This window comes from Pelmatolapia mariae, linkage group LG3_W (assembly GCF_036321145.2).
Source record: "Pelmatolapia mariae isolate MD_Pm_ZW linkage group LG3_W, Pm_UMD_F_2, whole genome shotgun sequence".
In the NCBI taxonomy this organism is placed as follows: Eukaryota; Metazoa; Chordata; class Actinopteri; order Cichliformes; family Cichlidae; genus Pelmatolapia; species Pelmatolapia mariae.
In genome coordinates this window covers 22,120,809-22,141,296 of record NC_086229.1, presented here as the reverse complement: position 1 = coordinate 22,141,296, position 20,488 = coordinate 22,120,809, and the positions used below count along the sequence as shown (strand labels likewise).

General features: G+C 40.3%; 1 protein-coding gene across 3 annotated transcripts in view; it reads left to right on the top strand.

Annotated features, from left to right (window-relative positions):
* The window catches only part of LOC134624282 (uncharacterized), a 143,094-nt gene that overhangs the window by 106,731 nt on the left and 15,875 nt on the right, over nucleotides 1-20,488 (top strand). For all 3 annotated transcript variants that reach the window (XM_063469246.1, XM_063469247.1, XM_063469245.1), the window contains 2 exons: nucleotides 16,070-16,393; nucleotides 19,368-19,682. In XM_063469246.1, coding sequence (XP_063325316.1) covers nucleotides 16,070-16,393; nucleotides 19,368-19,682 — 639 coding nt within the window. The remainder of the gene's footprint in view (nucleotides 1-16,069; nucleotides 16,394-19,367; nucleotides 19,683-20,488) is intronic.

Here is a 20,488-nt window from a genome sequence, read left to right as displayed (position 1 = left end):
CGGCCTGGTGGGGGCACCGTTCCTCTGTATCCGCTCATCATAACACACTGGAACACATATTTAACCCTCACATCAACCAGGCTGTACTCAGTGTGGTCCCCACAGAGCAGGTGTTTGTCAGTGTGGTTACTCACTGTAACGATGATTGGGGGTCCTGTACAAAGTAATCCTAAAGTACCACGTTACGGATTCACAGTAAACTCACGTTACACTTCTTATTGTTTGAAGGCAAACGCACCTGAGTGAGCGCGTGCGCCTTCAAACAGGATCAAAGCGATTTTTCTACCGAGCACGAGGAGCAGTGACGTCAGCAGCGTCTTCATCCTCCGGGAGAAAATTCCGTTAGTGCGATAACACACCAGCCTGCAGCTGCTGCTTCTATCTTTTTGTGGCGGCTGGCAAACAGCTTCAGATGCATTACTGCCACCCTCTGAACATCGTTTACACCTTTGTTCTCATAAAAACACCTGTTGCTCTTAAAAACCCAAATATCGCCCTATAAACATGACCTGCACTCATTTGAAATATTTATTTTACCCTTAATTGAATTCTATTTTTCTGTAATATTGTAATATTTCTGTAATATTTACCACATTCTAACATTACATGATCAAATGCCTCCTGTCTCATGCTTATTCATCTTTTTAAGTGTGCTATTTAACCCTGTGTTACCAAATCTTACTCTTGAAATTATATCCTCGTTTCTTTTACTTCTCTGACTTCTTCTACACTGTCCCACTATCTGCCTGCCAATCTTCCTTTAACTTTACCTTAATTATACTTTTAACCTCATCTTTACTGTGTTTTATATTCATATCTATAAGATTTCTTCTTATTGCGCCTTTAACAAACTTATCAGCCTGTTCATTTCCATCTACACTGATATGTGCAGGAATCCATAAAAATGTATTTCTATCCCTCGATCTTTGATTCTATAGATTCAATGAATTATATCAAAAACAATATCTTGTCCAGAATCTGAAAACATATAACATGTACTCACTAGTGTGCTAGTAGAGTCTGAGCAAACCAAAAACGTCCCTACTGGTGCCTCCTCCAGTTTAAAGCCATTAAAACTGGCTCAGTAAAAACTGTCAAATCATCAGTAATTCTTCTATTCATCACATTAAGTCCTTTATTTCACTCTTGTGTGTGGATAGTAAGAGGTTCTAACATTTTTCAATACTTCTAATGTCTTTGTGTTTCTGTGATGAGCATCAGTAAAGGCTGCACAGGTCAGGAAATAAACACTAGTTCACAACTCCAGCTGAGAGGGAAGAGAGGGGAAAAACTTCAGACTGTGACTGTTACATCTGAACATGTCACACTTCATCAGTGGGCCTCCTGTTACTCCCACATCTGGATAAACTCCATTTTAGTGACTCTGTGTTTTGAGGCTGTTTGATGTCAGTCAGGACAAGAAGACCAGAGGCTCCAAGATTAAGTTGAACTTCTTTATCGCAGTTTTCTTGGTGATCAATTGTATTTCATTCAGATTTTTACTTATTTTTGCTTTTCATGTTAACTGCACGAGCTTAACATGAACAAAACATAGCAACAGATTAAAAGAACAAAGATTCAGTCTGCTGAGAGTCAGATGCTGTGAGGTTTATACCTGTAGCCACACAAGGAGCAGGCTGACCTGCTACATGTGCGTCATCATGGGACCTGCCCACTTCACATCACTATAATTGTTTTTCACCCACAGCTCCTCTCTGTGCTCTCTGGTTGCCACATCACTGTGAATAACCTCCTGTGTGGAGCCTGCTTAGGAGGTTGTGTGTGTGTGTGGATGTGGATCATTGTGTGTTTGTAGTCGTCTTTGTCTCCATAACTAAATATTAAAAGAATGATATTTGTGTCCTTGATTATCTTTGTCCATGATTATGATATTACAGCATAGCATTGGTAGCTGTACATGGTGTGAAAGTAACAGATGGATAAACATAACTGCATTCATAAATGACATAGTCAGGAGGAGTAATGATATATAAATGATGAATTAAGCACTTACTAATAGTTTACTAATGCTGAATAGTGTCGCATTTTTATAAAATGCTACCAGATTTGTGTGGGTGTGTCAGACTGCAGCCTCAGGTTTATATTGTTATGTGATAACTATAAGACAACCAGGTTGTATTACACAGTAACGTGAATGTAATGTAACAAGTAGTGTAACTAATTAGTTTCCCCACCAAGTTATTAAATTGGTGCATTACTTTTAAGACACTCAGTGTACTTCAGTAAAATCCTCCCTCTGTTAACATTTGTGTTGATCCCAATAAATCAGTTTATAAAGTCAAAGAGAGGACTGCTGTGCTTCCTGTAATAATCACACAGGATTACAGCTCTTCTTGGCCTCAGTGCTTCGTGTATTACTCACAGCCTCAGAGTTTGGATGTGTTTGGTTGATTTTTAAGAGTCTGTATCATCAGGTTTGCTCTGTACACTCTCAAGCAGAGCTAGAAGCTGGCATAGTGTTGGATTTTTAATTAATTACAAATATGTACATTTCAAAGAAAAGACTGTGCTCAGGTTTCCTCAAGTCCAGAGCGGAAAATAATTATCTGACTGAACTGTCAGATGAGTCTTAAGTGTTTTTTACAGTAGGATGAGATTTCCAGATCTGTATGTGCAGCTTCCTAATATCAGACTTCCTAACAGCTCCCCATCCACTCCCTCTTGGGAACAAACAACAATGGTTGTTGTTCTGCAGAGCTGCAATTTCATGTTACATGTTTTAATATTATATTTTACATATTCATTTCAGAATATGTTGAATGATGAAAACTCTTGCAGAGTTTTCCACTTTTCCACAAATTTCAGGCAAAAAGACTTAAAGAAATGAACATTGAAGGTATTTTCACTGCTGCAAATGTAAAACGGGTCAAACTGAACCCAAACAGGATGTAAGGGTTAGACAGAAATACTGAGGAGCAGCCAGAGTGTGCTGCAGTGTGAGGTCAGAGGAAACTGCTCAAAGCAGTTTGTTGTTTTGGTGTTGGCTGTGGCCCAAACAGCCTGTGTGCTGTTACACATCTGATTTACACAATAACATCTGATTTCTTGCTTTTAATACCAGAGCTCAGGGAACAGAGGGTCAAAAACATCATGGCATGCCTGAGCTGAAGATTGAGTAGAAAACTGAGCTGGTAACAGAGCTAGAGACTGGAGCAGAGGTTGTGGGGGTTGTTGTAATGAAGTTTGTAGTGGTGGTGGATAAGCATTAAGCTGAACTACTTCTCCTAAGCCACCAGAACATGAGGAAAACTGGTGGACGGGCTCACCTGAGCCTCCAGCGGACACAGGAATGGGTGCAGGCACCTTCTGGACACTACTCACTCCCACCCGAGGAGTAGGTACGGGCTCAGTAGTAGACTGGTTCACCGCCCCCCTCACCCTGGGAGCCGGGACAGGCACCAGCAACGGCCGGGCAGCTGCTGTTCTCACCCGAGGAGCTGGTACGGGTGCAGAGACTGACAGAGCCTCAGCCGGCCAACTGGCTGTGTTTTGTTTTGTTTTTGAGAGTGCTTGCTAGTGCTGTCGTTAGACAGTAAACGTGATGAAACTATTCAGGAAAAAACGCCGTGTATATATTGCCCATATGGAAAAGATATATATTAGAGATGGCACAATACCACTTTTTTATGTCCGATACCGATACCGATATCATAAATTTGGATATCTGCCGATACCGATATTAATCCGATATAGTGTGTTTTTTAATTAATAAAACTGTTTTGTTAATATCTTGCTGCACTTTGTATAAGTTCATACTCAAGTTTAAATAAACAACAACACTAAAGCTATTCTGTTATACCTGTATGTAAAAAATACACTGCACCCAAAATATTTCATAGTTCAGCAAAACTGATCAATCTAATAAACTTAAACCTACTCCATCCTCCCTATTCTGGTATTTTAAAGAGTACTTAGCAGAAATATTAAGCAACCTAACTAATAGGGTTACAAACGCCCAGCAAAAAAAAAAGGGAACCACCCCCCACCCTCCACCTCATGATGCTTAATCGACATAATCAACTTTAATTTGATGCAGTGTGAAAAAAAATATGCACAGAAATAAATCATTTTTCAAGAATAATTAAATAGATTCAACATCTTTCTTCTACAGAATTGCAGACTGCACAGATGGTATCTTCCCAAAGGAAAAAGTACTATAGCTTACTAGGGTATATTAGACTTAATAGTTACTATATACAGTAATGGACTTCTATACATTTTACATCAGATTAAAACTTTGGGTGTAAGATTCAGAGAATTATTTATTAAAAGCTATTTTAAATGAGAATAAGAAAGAAAAGTATGTCTTTGTGCCCCCTTTTCCCTGTTAATGCCCTATCGGCCCCTCTGGCTAAACTTTGCTAGATCCGCCCCTGCACAGTTACCAGCCGTCAGCTACGTAGAAAAGGATCCTGGTCTAGAAAGTAATATTAAATAAATTCTAACAACAGCTTATCAAGGTTAAACGTGCTGCTGTTGTTCAGCCGCTGGTTTCCTCTTTCTGGTGCAAAGTGGGCCAAAAACAAAGAAGAGAGACGGACTCGCGACAGAAAAGCCGATCAGCTGATCATTAAACAGTTTCATGATTGAAGTAGCAGCAGGAGAGGGAGAGAGAGAGAAGAGGCAGTCGCTCCATATATCGGTTGTTAAGCTTTGCAAACATTCAGAGATGAACTTACACACTTGCTTTACTTCTCTCTGGGATAACTTCCTCTGAGATGAAATGCTGGTTTGGTAGCGAGGCTACAATACACACAGCCGCTCTATCACGTGACGCATACTGCTCCGAGGTGCTACGGTTATGAGCTGAGTTACACCGTGTTGCAAGTTTTGTGAGGTGCTTTTCTGATATTTAATGGATCAGATTACATTTTTTATTTCTCTCCGATATCCGATCCAGTAATTTACGTCAGTATCGGACCGATACCGATACGTAATATCGGATCGGTCCATCTCTAATATATATAAATTTTATAAAGTTTGTATCTGTCTTGTGTGAAACTTGTATGAAAAGTATACAAGAGTGAAAACAGATATAAGATCCCTTGAAAAATCATATAAATGAAACTTGTATGTTTTGGATACTTACTTAAACAATATATGAAAGTAATGAGAAAGTGGCCACTTTCATGAGTAAATCATATAAGCCTTATATGATTCACTATATGAAGTAGGCCACATCTTATGCAAGTCTTTTATAAGTTTCTTCTATTTCTTTTCCATATGGGTATTTGTCATGACTCTGGTTTTACGTGGCCTATCAACACAATTTAAAAACTGGTATATATCACCTTGTTGCTTTGTCATCTTGAAGTGGTCATATATTTTATTCTTCCTCAGTCAAACAGCAGCACTCATGCGATTGTTTTGCCCCCTTAGCTCCAGGTTTTGTGCCAAAAAGTGATCGTCTGCCAAAAACTGATTGCCTTCCGCGGGAGCGCGCAGCTGCTTAAAGCTGTAGCGTCCAGATTACTTAAGTAGACAGCTACTTCCCTGCAACTGATATAACCCTGGAGAACCCATGGGGTCAAATCCGACCCCATTGGTTTTCTAGGGAAACCATGGGGTCAAATTTGACCCCATGGTTTCTCCAGGGATAAGGTGAGCTAAACTGAACACAGCTTCAACCGTCTGTTTGTTGACAAATAGTAATGTGACCACACCGCATTTTCTTGTTAGTAACGGTAACGGCGTTTTAACGCTAGAAATAGTAATTACTCATTACTGAAAAAAGTAACACAGTTACTTGTAATGCCGTAATGCTGTTACTTGTAACGCCGTTGTTCCAAACACTGGTTGTTGGTTGCCTTGGTTGGAGTCCAGATCATGTTGCTCACTGATATTTTTTTGAGACCCATAATATTTTTGATGACCAGCACTTTAGCTTTCTTTGATGATCCATTTAGTTTAACGAATATTTTACAGTTTGTCGTCCAGATACTTTGATTTTTTCCACTTTGTTATGCTGCAGCACTTTTTTTTCTTTTTTGGCTATTTCAGTGTTTTGCTTAAGTCTTTAGATATGAGACTTTTTTAATGTTTATGAACAAATGTAACAACAATCCAAAAAACATAAATGTACTGGAACTGAAAGTTTCTTGTTACTCAATTTTATTTTTAAAAAAATTTGAATAAACAAACAGTTATCTCTTCGAAATATGACAAATGAATCAAACAGTGCTGCACATCCTCACTGCAGGTGTGAAGAAGAAAACCTCAAATACACTGTTTTGAATTTTTTTTTTTTTTGAGAAAGCTTAAAAACCTACAGTCAGTTTTGTAAAGTTTAAAATGTAATTTCTAAATGTTAGTTTAAAATGAGAGCAGAATAATCCCACAGAGCAGCAAACACATGTTACTAAAAGCAGTGCAGCGTCAGCCTTGTAGACGGTACATGTCGTTTCTCTTCTGAGTTTAATTGTGAAAGTGGATTGCTATAAAAGTATTTTATTTTGAAGGATCAACAGGAAATTATCAGGGTTCCTGTGTCTAACTTAAGAGGACCAAACCTTTAGTGCAGCAGCAGCTGCGTGCAGTTGTTATCGGGACTTTAACTGGAGATGAAGTTGTTGCTGCCACTCCTGCTCCTCGTACTCGGTAAGAGCGTTCTTTGAATGCAAACACAACGACACAGCTGTTTGTGCTTTTAGACAACATAAAGTTTGTAACATGAGTTTACTGGATGAAGCCACTCACTGTATTTGTGTCAGTGAACAGCAAAGATACTAAAACACTTCAGATTATTTTCTGTTTGGAAGAAACCGCTTCACATGTGTTTTATTCGAATTTATGATCTCAAATATGTTTCAGCAAGATCTCTGATCATGTTTGAAACCTCACGCTTGACTTTCCGGAAAAAAACTTCTAATATAAAGTTCTGTGATATTTTTATGCAAGTGTAATATACATGACCCTGATGAAGGCCACAAGCTGAAACAGCGTTGGTTAATTATTAAAGTTGTTCATCTTCCCTCAAGTGTTGCTGGAGTTCCTGCATTGTGGATTCTTTCATCCTCCATGCACCTTGGAAATAGGTGAAGTTGTGCCAGAAATTTTTGATGCGAGTGTATTATACATACACATCTCTATCATACATAGTATAATAAATTTAAAAGGCCTGTAGTTATGGTGAAATAGATTTTGTTACAGTATAAAAACTAAAATCCACTGTTGAAGGGAGGGCATCACATCTGGTCCCACTTCCTGCTGATATGAATCATCTACAGCAGAATAAACAGGAAAACAGTCTTGTGGAATTTTTGTTGTTTTAAAGGGCATACACACGTCAAAGCAGTGGTTCCCAAACACACACACACACACACACACACACACCCTCCATCCACACACACCCATATTTTGTTTTCCAACTCCATTGCAGTTTATTTCACAACTCAAACCTTTAGTAAAAAAAATTAAGAAATAAAAGTTAACTGCAATCATTTACAGGCTGCAATAAAATCAGAAACGGAAAAAAAAAAACCATCTTTATGGTGTAATTATTTTACGTGTAGCTGGTTTTTTTTTCCTGTGTAAAAATATTCAACATTGCTAATCTAACGGTCATCTACGAATAATTCACGGGAAAATCTACAATATAAAGAACACAAAAATATAGCAGTCTAACGCAACACTGTTGTAACAGAAATGAATGCGCCAGTTTGTCGCAGATCAAAGTGGAATGAAAGTGATTGGTTGAACAGGTGTTCGTGTGTTATCTGCGTTTTCATCAGTGTAAGAGACTCAGCAGCAGATTAGAATAACATTTATATATTTAATAAATCAACAAATGAATCCACGCAAGAAACGATCAAACCTGTTCCGACAATTTGAGTTTGTATTCCTTCAGCTGCAGACTCGCTGCTGTTTAAATGTTTGAGAGCGAAGATTAGATAGAAAAAAAAACATCAAACATTGTCTAAGTACACATTTAATATGAGGCCAGCACGTACAGTGGCTGTGTCCTGTTTTAAGATCATATATGTAAAATTGTTGTCTGACCTGCGTCGATCCAGCCGCTGAAAAAAAACAAAAACTTCAAATACATAGTTCTGTGATATTTTTATGCAAGTATATTCACTTCCTCACTGACGAGTGCAGTGAGGAAGCATACATACACATGCCTCTAATTTTAATAGTGTAATATATTTAAACGGCCTGTAGTTATGGTGAAATAGATTTTGTTACAGTATAAAAACTAAGATCCACTGTTGAAGGGAAGGCATCACATCTGCTCCCACTTCCTTTTTTGCAGGGCGGCCGTTTCCTCCAGTTTTTTTAAAGGGTGTACACATGTCAAAGCAGTGGTTCCCAAACTTTTTTTTGCTATCCCTGACTTATTATCAGCACACCGAAGTTAATGAAATTGAGTTAAAATGATCTTGTCCACTGAGTTTACGGCTTCTTTAGTTGGGAGATTACAAACTCACTGATCTGATGTAAATAAAAGGAAACAGCAAAGACTCTAAATAACAGAAGCCAAACTAACAGCATGTGTTACAGATAGAGAGAGCTCCTCTGTTATCACTGTCATCTCTGGATATATAGGTTTGTAATTCCAGGTTCAGTGAACACCGTTCATATTGACATGTATTTTAATTCATTATTCTCTTCTTCTGTCTGCACATGGTCAGTCAGTCATAGACTCGAGGTTACCAACACTTTACCTAAACATAATTAGTCTGCGATGTATATCTCATAGTCCCCAAAAGTTGATTCTGTGCATCTGGACGTAGTGTTTTCAGCAGGAGAAACGTTTTGTCACTTGGATGAGTGACGAAATGTTTCTCCCACCAAATCAAAGTAAGTTTTGTCATGCGGTGTCAGAAATGTCATCATCATGGGTCAGAGGATCTGAAGAAGGCATGTCTTTGAGGAATGACTACTACTACTACTACTGCTGAGATTGACTCCACCTGGCAAAGAGCAGTTTGGAGTCCTTCAAGCTGGATCCTTCATGCGATCCAGCTTGAAGAATTAAAGATCCATTTCACTCCCTTTAAACCCAGTTCATTAGAGATCTTTTCCTAAATCCACTCTTCCATAGCTCGTATCAGCTTACACTCTTCGCCCACAAAGTTGGTTCTATTGTCACAGCTCTTATACATGACCTCATCTTGCAATGAAGGCGCTAATGAAAGAGTTGGTATCAAGAGATGACCGACCTCGATATGTACCATTCTGATCACCAAATTATCACCATACTATTTCACAACACTTCTCCCACGCTTCACTTCAAACGGACCAAAATAGTCCACTCCAACAAAGTCAAATGGGGGTTTCTCAGGGTTCACTCTGGTTTCAGGCAAGTCAGCCATCTGCTGCTGGCCTGCAGCTCCATGAAACCTTCTGCAGGTCACACACCTCGACATAATGTTTCTAATCAAAGTACCAGCACCAGGAATCTAGGATTTCTTATCCAGCAACGAGAGTATCAGAATCAGAATCAGAATCAGAATCGTGTTTATTGGCCAAGTATATGTGCAGACAAATACAAGGAATTTGGTTCCGGTAGATGGTGGCTCTCAAGCACAGCAATGTAAATCACACACACACACACACACACACACGTATCTATATATACATTACACATGCATACACATACATACACAAAGCTGTGTAAACCAACTATAAATAACTAATCTAAACGTATATACATAAAATACAGAAATGAAATGAGGTGGAATGAATACCATAGAATGTACATAAGGTGCAGCTGCAGTCTGACAGTGGGAGCAGTGTGACAGGTCAACTGTTTAGAAAGGAGATGGCGAGGGGAAAGAAACTGTTCCTGAGTCGGGTGGTCCTGGTCTGCAGGCTTCTGTACCGTCTGCCAGAGGGCAGCAGATCAAAAAGTCTGTGTCCAGGGTGTGAGGGGTCTGTGATGATTTTCCCTGCCCGTTTCCTGGTTCTTGAGAGGTACAGATCCTGGATGGAGGGCAGGGGGGGCGCCGATGATCCTTTCTGCTGCCCGTACAGTCCGCTGCAGTCTGCTCCTGTCCTGTTTAGTGGCTGCACCATACCAGACTGTGATGGAGGAGCACAGGACAGACTCAATGACTGCAGTGTAGAACTGGATCAGCAGTTCCTGTGTCGACTGTACTTCCCTAGTTGTCTTAGGAAGTACATTCTCTGCTGGGTCTTTTTGAGGATGGAGTTGATGTTGGTCTCCCACTTCAGGTCCTGGGAGATGGTGGTACCCAGGAACTTGAAGATCTCCACAGTCGACACAGGGCTGTCTGATATGATGAGGGGGGGCAGAGTTGGGGGATGTCTCCTGAAGTCCACTGTCATCTCTACAGTTTTAAGAGTGTTTAGCTCCAGATTGTGCTGACTGCACCAGAGTACCAGCCGCTCAACTTCCTGCTGGTATGCAGACTCATCACCATCCTGAATGAGGCCAATGACGGTGGTGTCATCTGCAAACTTTAGGAGTTTTACAGCTGAGTTCTTGGAGGTGCAGTCATTAGTGTAGAGGGAGAACAGTAGTGGTGAGAGGACACATCCTTGAGGGGCACCAATACTGAGGGACCGAGTTTCAGAGGTGATCTCCCCCAGCCTCACTTGTTGCTTTCTGTCTGTCAGGAAGCTGGTGATCCACTGACAGGTAGCTGGTGGCACGCTGAGCTGGGACAGTTTGGAAGAGAGAAGTTCAGTATGTGGTTCCTTCCACCATGATCCACCTCTTTATGAATATGCTGTAGAATGAGATTAGAAATGTGAAACGCTTTAGCGATTATGACAGGATGCTTGGAATCTTCAGACATAACAGCCCTACTGAGACGTCTGCCAACCCACAGCACATCATCCTCCAGAACAAGATTCAGATTTTATATGTTGCTGCTTCCTTTCAGTCTCTCCACTTATCTTTTCCTCTGACAGAACTTGATTTTTGCATCTCAGCATCCTCAATCTCTCCCAGTGAAAGAAAGCCATTGTAGAACTCAAACCTATGATGAGCACCTTCAGATCGAGTTGAATCAGATGCAGACTCGCAGGAAGCAATGCAAAAGCAGTATCTTGAACCTCAAAATCCAACCCATCACCATGATGAGACGAGTCCAGGGGTCCGTTCTTCGTACCTCGCTTACTACATCCAAGATCAAATCATCGCGCCAACTTTGAGCTCGCTAATCCGGTTCTCCGAACACACCTGTTGTTGACGATTAGTATAGCTGGATGAAGTAATGTGAGATCACTGGGTGGCTTAAAAGGGGCTACGCATCGATAGTAGAAACATTGATCGGCAACCCTGTGATTGGTCGGCGAAGATGTCGAAGGAGCGCGCTCAGTATTTTACGGCAGCAGAGCAAGAACTCTTGATTGAGGGATATCAGGAGTTTCAGAGTCTAATTAAAACGCAAGGGAACACTGCAAAGGCTGCAAAAGCAAGGAGAGAGGGCTGGCAGAAAGTTGCTGACAAATTAAACTCGTAAGTAATTTATTATATTATATCACATTATATCATATTATATTATATTACATTATATCCTCTTTCACATTAGAGCCACAACAGGACCCACTAGAACATGGGAACAAGTAAAAGTGAAATATAAGAATATGCTACAGAATGGTAATATTTATCACTTATATTGCTTTTAGTCTCTTGAAAAGAGACCCTGAAATAATCTGTTTGTTTGTAAATAATACCCTCACGGGAAGATCGATATCTCTCTATGAGCACACTGTCGCGCTGAGCTAAAGGATCCTGTCTATCCCGCAATATACGCTGAATTCTGAAGACTCTCCTTATCAATCTTGCACCTTCCTTGCTCGCGTACAAACGGACAGGACATGGCTGCGACAGACTTCCCAAATCCACCTTCGCTTTTATAGCCGTGGTCTCTCATCTTGATTACACGAAGTAATTTACTATTACTACTTTAAAATATGAATTACATCTGAAATAATCAAATACATGAAATAGAATGATTAATAGTACATTTCCCTTTTTTTAGGAAATGACCTGTATGTATCTGTATGAAATCAATAAAAGAATCAAATACTGCATTATCTTTAGTTACATTGATAATATTTATTTATGGAAAAACAGTGGAGAAATGTCGCTGTTGCTTTCGTATAAATGAAGCGGACATACCTGAGTGGCCGCGATCTAATCCTGTTTACATAAAGTAAGCCTGCTCCCAAGCAGGTTTACGCTTACGGATCTGTTGCTATGACAGCAAGTCCCGGATGAGCTTCGGAGAACCGAACGATCCAAGATCACGCGAAATCGTCAACAATCAAATCCAGCTAACTTACTTAGCGAGGTACGAAGAACGGACCCCAGGATGAGGTACAATGGATTAAAAGGGTCAAAGGAGGATCATCATCATGTGCTTGTGAGATGTCGATAGCGCTTGACTTTGTGATGTTCAAGTTCTCTGGGTTTACAGGCCAATCATTCTCTGGCTGTGTAAGAAATGCAGGACCAGATATCCATCCAGTGTCACGTAGAAAACTCTCTGCATCAATACCTCAGGAGGCAAGGGCTGTATCCCAATTCAGGGTCTGCTTAATTATTGTTTTTGAACATACTGCTTTGTGGTTGTTTGACAGGCTGACGTTATCGGGTCAACAGGCACCTCCTAAATCGGCCATCTTTTACAGGTGTTTTGCACCAGAAATGGAGTGAATCTCTATGCCTTCCCATTGATCCCTCTTGTGCCTTCATCTAGACAAGAAACATTTAGTTGACCAGACTCTAACATGCTCTACATCACCATCCCTGACAGTCGTAGCTTGGCCCATCAGAGGTTGAAATGATAAGAATGTGTTATTTTGCAAAGTGCTCTCTAGGGTTCCTAAATAAAATATGGCATTGAGGTCATTTCTTTTGATTTTTTTTAATAATCTCTTCTTCTGAAATATAAGAACCTCTCGTAGTTTTAATGGCACTTTGGATTTCCTTACTTTCTGTTCCACTCCCAACCCCAAATAGATGCTGATACAGTAACATGGAAGAGGGAAAGAAGTTGGCAAGGACTATGAAAAATAAACCTAATGCCTAACAATGAAAAATGTAAAATAAGAACAACTATAAAGATAAAAGATGAAGTAACACAAGTTTTCTTTAGTTTTTTGTTTATTCCGGATGATCGTCCAGATGTCTGTGACATGTGATGACAAACACCATAATGGAAGGTCTTTGTCATCACATTCAGGCAATGGCAATTCAGCCATTTGATTCATGTTGCAGCAGCTCATGACTGAATGAACATAGTGCAATAAAAATATTTTTAGAAGTATATATTTCCAAACACTTACCTTTACTTAAATTTACTTGAGTAGGGTTAGGGGTTGCCACCTCAGCATGCAGTCAAGTTCTATACTCTTGCTAATGACCCGCTAATTTTATTCAGGTGTGTTGCATCAGGGACACATGGAAAAGTTGCATGACACCGACCCTCGAGGACTGGAGTTTGAGACCCCTGTCATACAGAATATGACAGATGTAGTTGAACTGCATGAAGACTCTGAAGTTTGTCTTCTCTTCTGGCAGGACAGCAATGTAGCCTTGTCCTGTGAGCCACCGTAAGGATGTACTTAGAGTAGAACTGGACTGTCACCGGCCTCAGGCTCTTCACCTTTTCAAAGACAAAGCAGTCGTTTAGATAAAATATTAGATATTGTTTACCTGTAAATGCACAAAGAGAATTTAGAAATGCAATTATTGTCAAGAGTGAACAAGCACTGATAGTGTAATCTACAGCTGTGGCCAAACGTTTAGAGAATGAGAAGTTGGGTTTTTTGTTTTTTTGTTTTTTATAAAGTTTGCTGTTTCAGTGATAGTTGTATATCATATCATATCACTTCAAACAGAGATGATCCAGTAATGCTACACTAATGAATTAAACTATTCACTTTAGCTAAAGTTAAAAAGTTAGATAAAGAGTTGGGATGCTGTGTAAGACCGGGATGTCCAAATTCAGAGGCTGCATCCTCCTGATGCCGCATTTGTAGGCTGATTATGTCCCCAGGTTTGAAGAATGGGTCAAGTGTACCACTTCTAGCCCACCACATCCCAGAATTCATACCACAGACCAGCCAATTCCAGTTTCCAACAATGGCAGCAGCTACTTAGTTTTAATATTACTCTTATTACTCTTTCTGGGTCACAAAATAAACTTTTAACATACTTTCAGGGGAGAATGGAGCTGTGTAAACTTCAAATATCTAAGCCGGCGAGAATAGCAAAAACCCGGCACATCATTTTCAAACCCACCGCGGTCTTTCGCTACTCAGGTGAAACATGATATATAAGCCACTTCCATAACTTAAAAATTTTATTATTTAGCTTTTTTCAGGAACCTGGAGACCTCAGTCTGACCCTGAAATACCCCACAGAGAGAGACAACTCCACCTACACCTGCACCGTCTACAGCAGCAAGAGAAACATTATGATGGAGGAAAACGTTCTGCTCATTGTCAGAGGTCAGTGCTGTAGATACAGGTCAAAGGTCAGAGGTCAGACTCATGATGGTGGTTCAGTCTCAGTGGCTCCATCCAATAATGTTACAGTGTTAGCATGTCTGATGTTTGTTGCTGTTTTGGTTTTTATTTGATTTCCACCCAAATGTAAAAGCTTCAGCAGATGAACTGCAGGAGCAAAGTTCATGTGTGAGACTTCATCTGAAAGGTAACATCTTCTAGTTTCTGAACATGTGTTTGTTTAGCATGTGGCTAAAACACAGGCTAAGCTAAGTCAGTTCAAATCTCAGTAAAAACCTTCTTTGGTCCTCATCTATAATCAGTCATATCTGAGTCACAATAACTAGAAGATGATTTCTAGCAGAGCTGTGAAAATCTCCACATCCTTTCTCCATGTTATCATCCAAAGCTGTGTGAAGTTTCAGAGCTCTGCAGCTAACAGAGACTTTCAGTTTGCTGCTCTCTTCCTCTGACAGCTCCATTCTTAGGGAGCGTTAGTTCTCTGTTTCACTTTATTCCACTTATTCAGTCTGATGTTCTCTGATCTGTTTCTCTTGTTTAGTGTCTTAAATGCTGCCAGTGCCTCTCTTTGCTTTAACCAACCTTTCTCTTTATTTCTGAGCTTTTTAAGGACTTTAACTGATGCATCAACCTTTGAAAATGGAAAGAAATCAGTCAGATTCATGGCTGCATCAAAGTGTCACATGTAGTTCTCCCACATCAGCTGGATTATATCTATAGCAGCAAACAGCAGCTGATCCACAAATCTTTGTCTGTGTTAATAAAGTTGGATCAGTTCAAATAGTTTGTTGCTCTGCACTTGAAAGCAGCAGTTTTTCTAATGCACCACCTTCATGTTTCCTTCATATTTGAATCCCCCTGTAGATACTGACAGGTAACCATGTCACACAGAGCTCAAGCCTTTGAATCCAGCTGTGATTGTTGATTTTCTATTGAATGGACTTTTTCAAATCCAGCTGTAGGCCTGTGTTTGTGAGCTCATTAACAGCTGTTTATTTAGAGATACGTGGTCCTCACAGGACAGCCACTACAAACATATGATTTTATAGAATATGATGCATTACTGCAGATTCAACACAATAGAAAGGATTTGAAATGAGCTCAGCCTTAAACATGTGCAGCAGTAATATTGATCCATAGACACTGATGGGAACATTTTTCTGCACAATAAGTACTTTGACTTTTCAGACTTTATGTCCAATTTGCCAGTACTGCAGTTTTGTGTGTAGTGAGGTGTTTTCATGGTGTTTTATTGGTGCTTTTACTAAAGGAAGGCTTCTATCAAATTCTTCCAAATGTTGTCAAACTGAGCTGTGTGATGAAGTGAGTGTGACAGAAACACTCAGACTGTGTTTCTCTGCTTCATCAAGTCAAATCTGGTCCTCAGAGACTGAATAAAGTCCTGTCCCACTAACAGCAGCTCCAACAGTCTGTTCACTGCTTTCTTCCTGTCAGTCTTCATCTTTCTGCTGCGTCTCCTCTTCACACTGACCACTTTCTATCTAACAGTGAGCTCCCAGTGAAGCAGCAGCATTCAGCCTGTTAGAGTCAACACAAATGTCTCCATCCAAGCTCATGTTGTGCTTTGTTGTCCTCTCAGTCCCCCAGGTGGAGGTGGATTCAGGGGTGGAGTCTGTCCAGCTGCCCCTCAAAACCACACTTCACCTGCCTGAAGACGCTAAAGTGGAGTGGATGGACAACAACAGCAGGGTCCACGTGTATGAGAACGGCTCTGACCAGCCTGAAGAACAGCACCAGGTTTTCAAAGACCGAACGAAGATGAATGAAGACCTGCTGAAAACTGGAGACCTCAGTCTGACCCTGAAACACCCCACAGATGGAGACAACTCCACCTACACCTGCACCGTCTACAGCAGGGAGGGAAACATCCTGATGATAAAACAAGTGGAGCTGAAAGTCAGAGGTCAGTGCTGTAGATGCAGGTCAAAGGTCAGAGGTCAGACTCATGATGGTGGTTCAGTCTCAGTGGGCTCCATCCAATAATGTTACAGTGTTAGCATGTCTGATGTTTGTGGCTGTTTTGGTTTTTATTTGATTTCCAGCCAAATGTAAAAGCTTCAGCAGATGAACTGTAGGAGCAAAGTTCATGTGTGAGACTTCATCTGAAAGGTAACATCTTCTAGTTTCTGAACATGTGTTTGTTTAGCATGTGGCTAAAACACAGGCTAAGCTAAGTCAGTTCAAATCTCAGTAAAAACCTTCTTTGGTCCTCATCTATAATCAGTCATATCTGAGTCACAATAACTAGAAGATGATTTCTAGCAGAACTGTGAAAATCTCCACATTCTTTCTCCATGTTATCATCCAAAGCTGTGTGAAGTTTCAGAGCTCTGCAGCTAACAGAGACTTTCAGTTTGCTGCTCTCTTCCTCTGACAGCTCCATTCTTAGGGAGCGTTAGTTCTCTGTTTCACTTTATTCCACTTATTCAGTCTGATGTTCTCTGATCTGTTTCTCTTGTTTAGTGTCTTAAATGCTGCCAGTGCCTCTCTTTGCTTTAACCAACCTTTCTCTTTATTTCTCAGCTTTTTAAGGACTTTAACTGATGCATCAACCTTTGAAAATGGAAAGAAATCAGTCAGATTCATGGCTGCATCAAAGTGTCACATGTAGTTCTCCCACATCAGCTGGATTATATCTATAGCAGCAAACAGCAGCTGATCCACAAATCTTTGTCTGTGTTAATAAAGTTGGATCAGTTCAAATAGTTTGTTGCTCTGCACTTGAAAGCAGCAGTTTTTCTAATGCACCACCTTCATGTTTCCTTCATATTTGAATCCCCCTGTAGATACTGACAGGTAACCATGTCACACAGAGCTCAAGCCTTTGAATCCAGCTGTGATTGTTGATTTTCTATTGAATGGACTTTTTCAAATCCAGCTGTAGGCCTGTGTTTGTGAGCTCATTAACAGCTGTTTATTTAGAGATACGTGGTCCTCACAGGACAGCCACTACAAACATATGATTTTATAGAATATGATGCATTACTGCAGATTCAACACAATAGAAAGGATTTGAAATGAGCTCAGCCTTAAACACGACCTTGGCTCCCTGTTCACTATGTTTTGTTCTTTCTAATCAGAAAAGGAAGGCCATGATTCCACACAAATAGCATTTATAACTCAGCAGTACAATGCATCATAAAACAGTGTAATGATTTCACAATCTTTAATCCAAGGCATAATGTGGCCTATAGCTGTATAATGATTCAGCAATTATTTGATTAGAAGTATAAGATTAGAAGTATAAGATGGCATAAAATAGCGTGTCACAAATTTAGAGGATCATCATTTAGCCTGGAGAAATAGTTTGCTGCTTTATAAGAAAGCCCTCCGCAAAGCCAGAACATCTTACTATTCGTCACTGATGGAAGAAAATAAGAACAACCCCAGGTTTCTCTTCAGCACTGTAGCCAGGCTGACAAACAGTCAGAGCTCTACTGAGCCAACAATCCCTTTAACGCTAACTAGTAATGACTTCATGAACTTCTTCACAAATAAAATTTTAATCATCAGAGAAAGAATTACCAATAATCATCCCACAGATGTAATATTATCTACAGCTACTTTAAGTACCACTGATGTTCATTTAGACTCTTTTTCTCCAATTGATCTTTCTGAGTTAACTTCAATAATTAATTCCTCCAAACCATCAACATGTCTTTTAGACCCCATTCCTACAAAACTGCTCAAAGAAGTCCTGCCATTAATTAATTCTTCAATCTTAAATGTGATCAACCTATCTCTAATAATCGGCTATGTACCACAGGCCTTCAAGCTGGCTGTAGTTAAACCTTTACTTAAAAAGCCATCTCTAGACCCAGCAGTCTTAGCTAATTATAGGCCAATCTCCAACTTTCCTTTCATATCAAAAATCCTTGAAAGAGTAGTTGTCAAACAGCTAACAGATCATCTGCAGAGGAATGGCTTATTTGAAGAGTTTCAGTCAGGTTTCAGAGCTCATCACAGCACAGAAACAGCTTTAGTGAAGGTTACAAATGATCTTCTTATGGCCTCTGACAGTGGACTCATCTCTGTGCTTGTCCTGCTAGACCTTAGTGCAGCGTTCGATACTGTTGACCATAATATCTTATTAGAGCGATTAGAACATGCTGTAGGTATTACAGGTACTGCGCTGCAGTGGTTTGTATCATATCTATCTAATAGACTCCAATTTGTACATGTAAATGGAGAGTCCTCTTCACCCACTAAGGTCAATTATGGTGTTCCACAGGGTTCAGTGCTAGGACCAATTCTGTTTACATTATACATGCTTCCCTTAGGCAGCATCATTAGAAGACATAGCATAAATTTTCACTGCTATGCAGATGACACGCAGCTCTATCTGTCTATGAAGCCAGGGAACACACACCAATTAGTTAAACTGCAGGAATGTCTTAAAGACATAAAGACCTGGATGGCCGCTAACTTTCTGCTTCTTAATTCAGATAAAACTGAGGTTATTGTACTCGGCCCTGAAAATCTTAGAAATATGGTATCTAACCAGATTCTTACTCTGGATGGCATTACCTTGGCCTCCAGTAATGCTGTGAGGAACCTTGGACCCTGAATCCTCCCTTAGTTATGCTGCAATAGATGTAGGCTGCTGGGGGATTCCCATGATGCATTGAGTATTTCTTCTTCAATCACCTTTCTCACTCACTATGTGTTAATAGACCTCTCTGCATTGAATCATATCTGTTATTAATCTCTGTCTCTCTTCCACAGCATGTCTTTATCCTGTTTTCCTTCTCTCCTTCTGTCTACCTTACAATATAAAGCGCCTTGAGGCGACTGTTGTTGTGATTTGGCGCTATGTAAATAAAATTGAATTGAATTGAATTGAATGCAAGCAAATGTTGTGTTTGTTGTCCTCTCAGTCCCCAAGGTGGAGGTGGATTCAGGGGTGGAGTCTGTCCAGCTGATCTGCAAAACCACACTTCACCTGCCTGACGACGCTAAAGTGGAGTGGAAGGATAAATATGGGAAATACCACATGTATGAGAACGGCCTTGAAGAACGGCACCTGTTTTACAGAAACCGAACGACGATGAATGAAGACCTGCTGAGAACTGGAGACCTCAGTCTGACCCTGAAACACCCCACAGATGGAGACAACTCCACCTACACCTGCACCGTCTACAGCAGGGAGGGAAACATCCTGCTGAAGAAACAAGTGGAGCTGAAAGTCAGAGGTCAGTGCTGTAGATACAGGTCAAAGGTCAGAGGTCATGTAGGAGTTTGTTCTCTGAAAGCTTTTAGTTTGAATCTATTTTCAGTTCATTCCAATAAAATAAATTCTTTGATGTTTTGATCTAAAAGCCAAAAATGTCAGGCGGAGCAACTGTGTGTTTAAATGAACAGACTAAGAAGACCATTAAAAATGATCCTAACTTCAAAATAAAAGCCTCTGGCATGATCTGAGTTTGGCTTTTATTGTGAAAATGATGAGTGTGATGATCCAGAGGAGCCCATGGGGTGTTTGTGGCTGGATGCAAAGGTTTGTAGCTCTCCTTGTAAAGAGAAACAGCTTGAAGCTACAGAGGAGCGTCTGCAGAAGAAGACAGGGGAAAGAGGAAGAAGCTGAGGCCGCTGGAGAAAAGACAGGAAAAGAAAATCAGCTTTATTTGTTGGAGGCCGTTTGTTCATCACACTGAAATATTCCCACTTTAGAGACATGAAACAAAGTGAAGTGTGGATTGATGTTTGTCTCAATGATTTGGGCCCTGGAATCATTTCTTCATCTCCCACTTTAAGACATATTAATGTCAGCCTCACATGTCCCACAGTGGACAGATTTCTATTTCTAGATGATATTTGGAGGATTTTCATGTGTTTCTCTGCTGTCACAGCTCTTTGTGATATTTGAGCGCAGCTGTAATGTTTGTGTGGTTAAAGCCACCAGACTCCACTGACAAAAACTCTCATTTTAGCAGGAGAACACGGGGCTGCTGTGGGACTTTGTGTTTGCAAAGATTTCTATTGGAGGCATTTTGCCTTT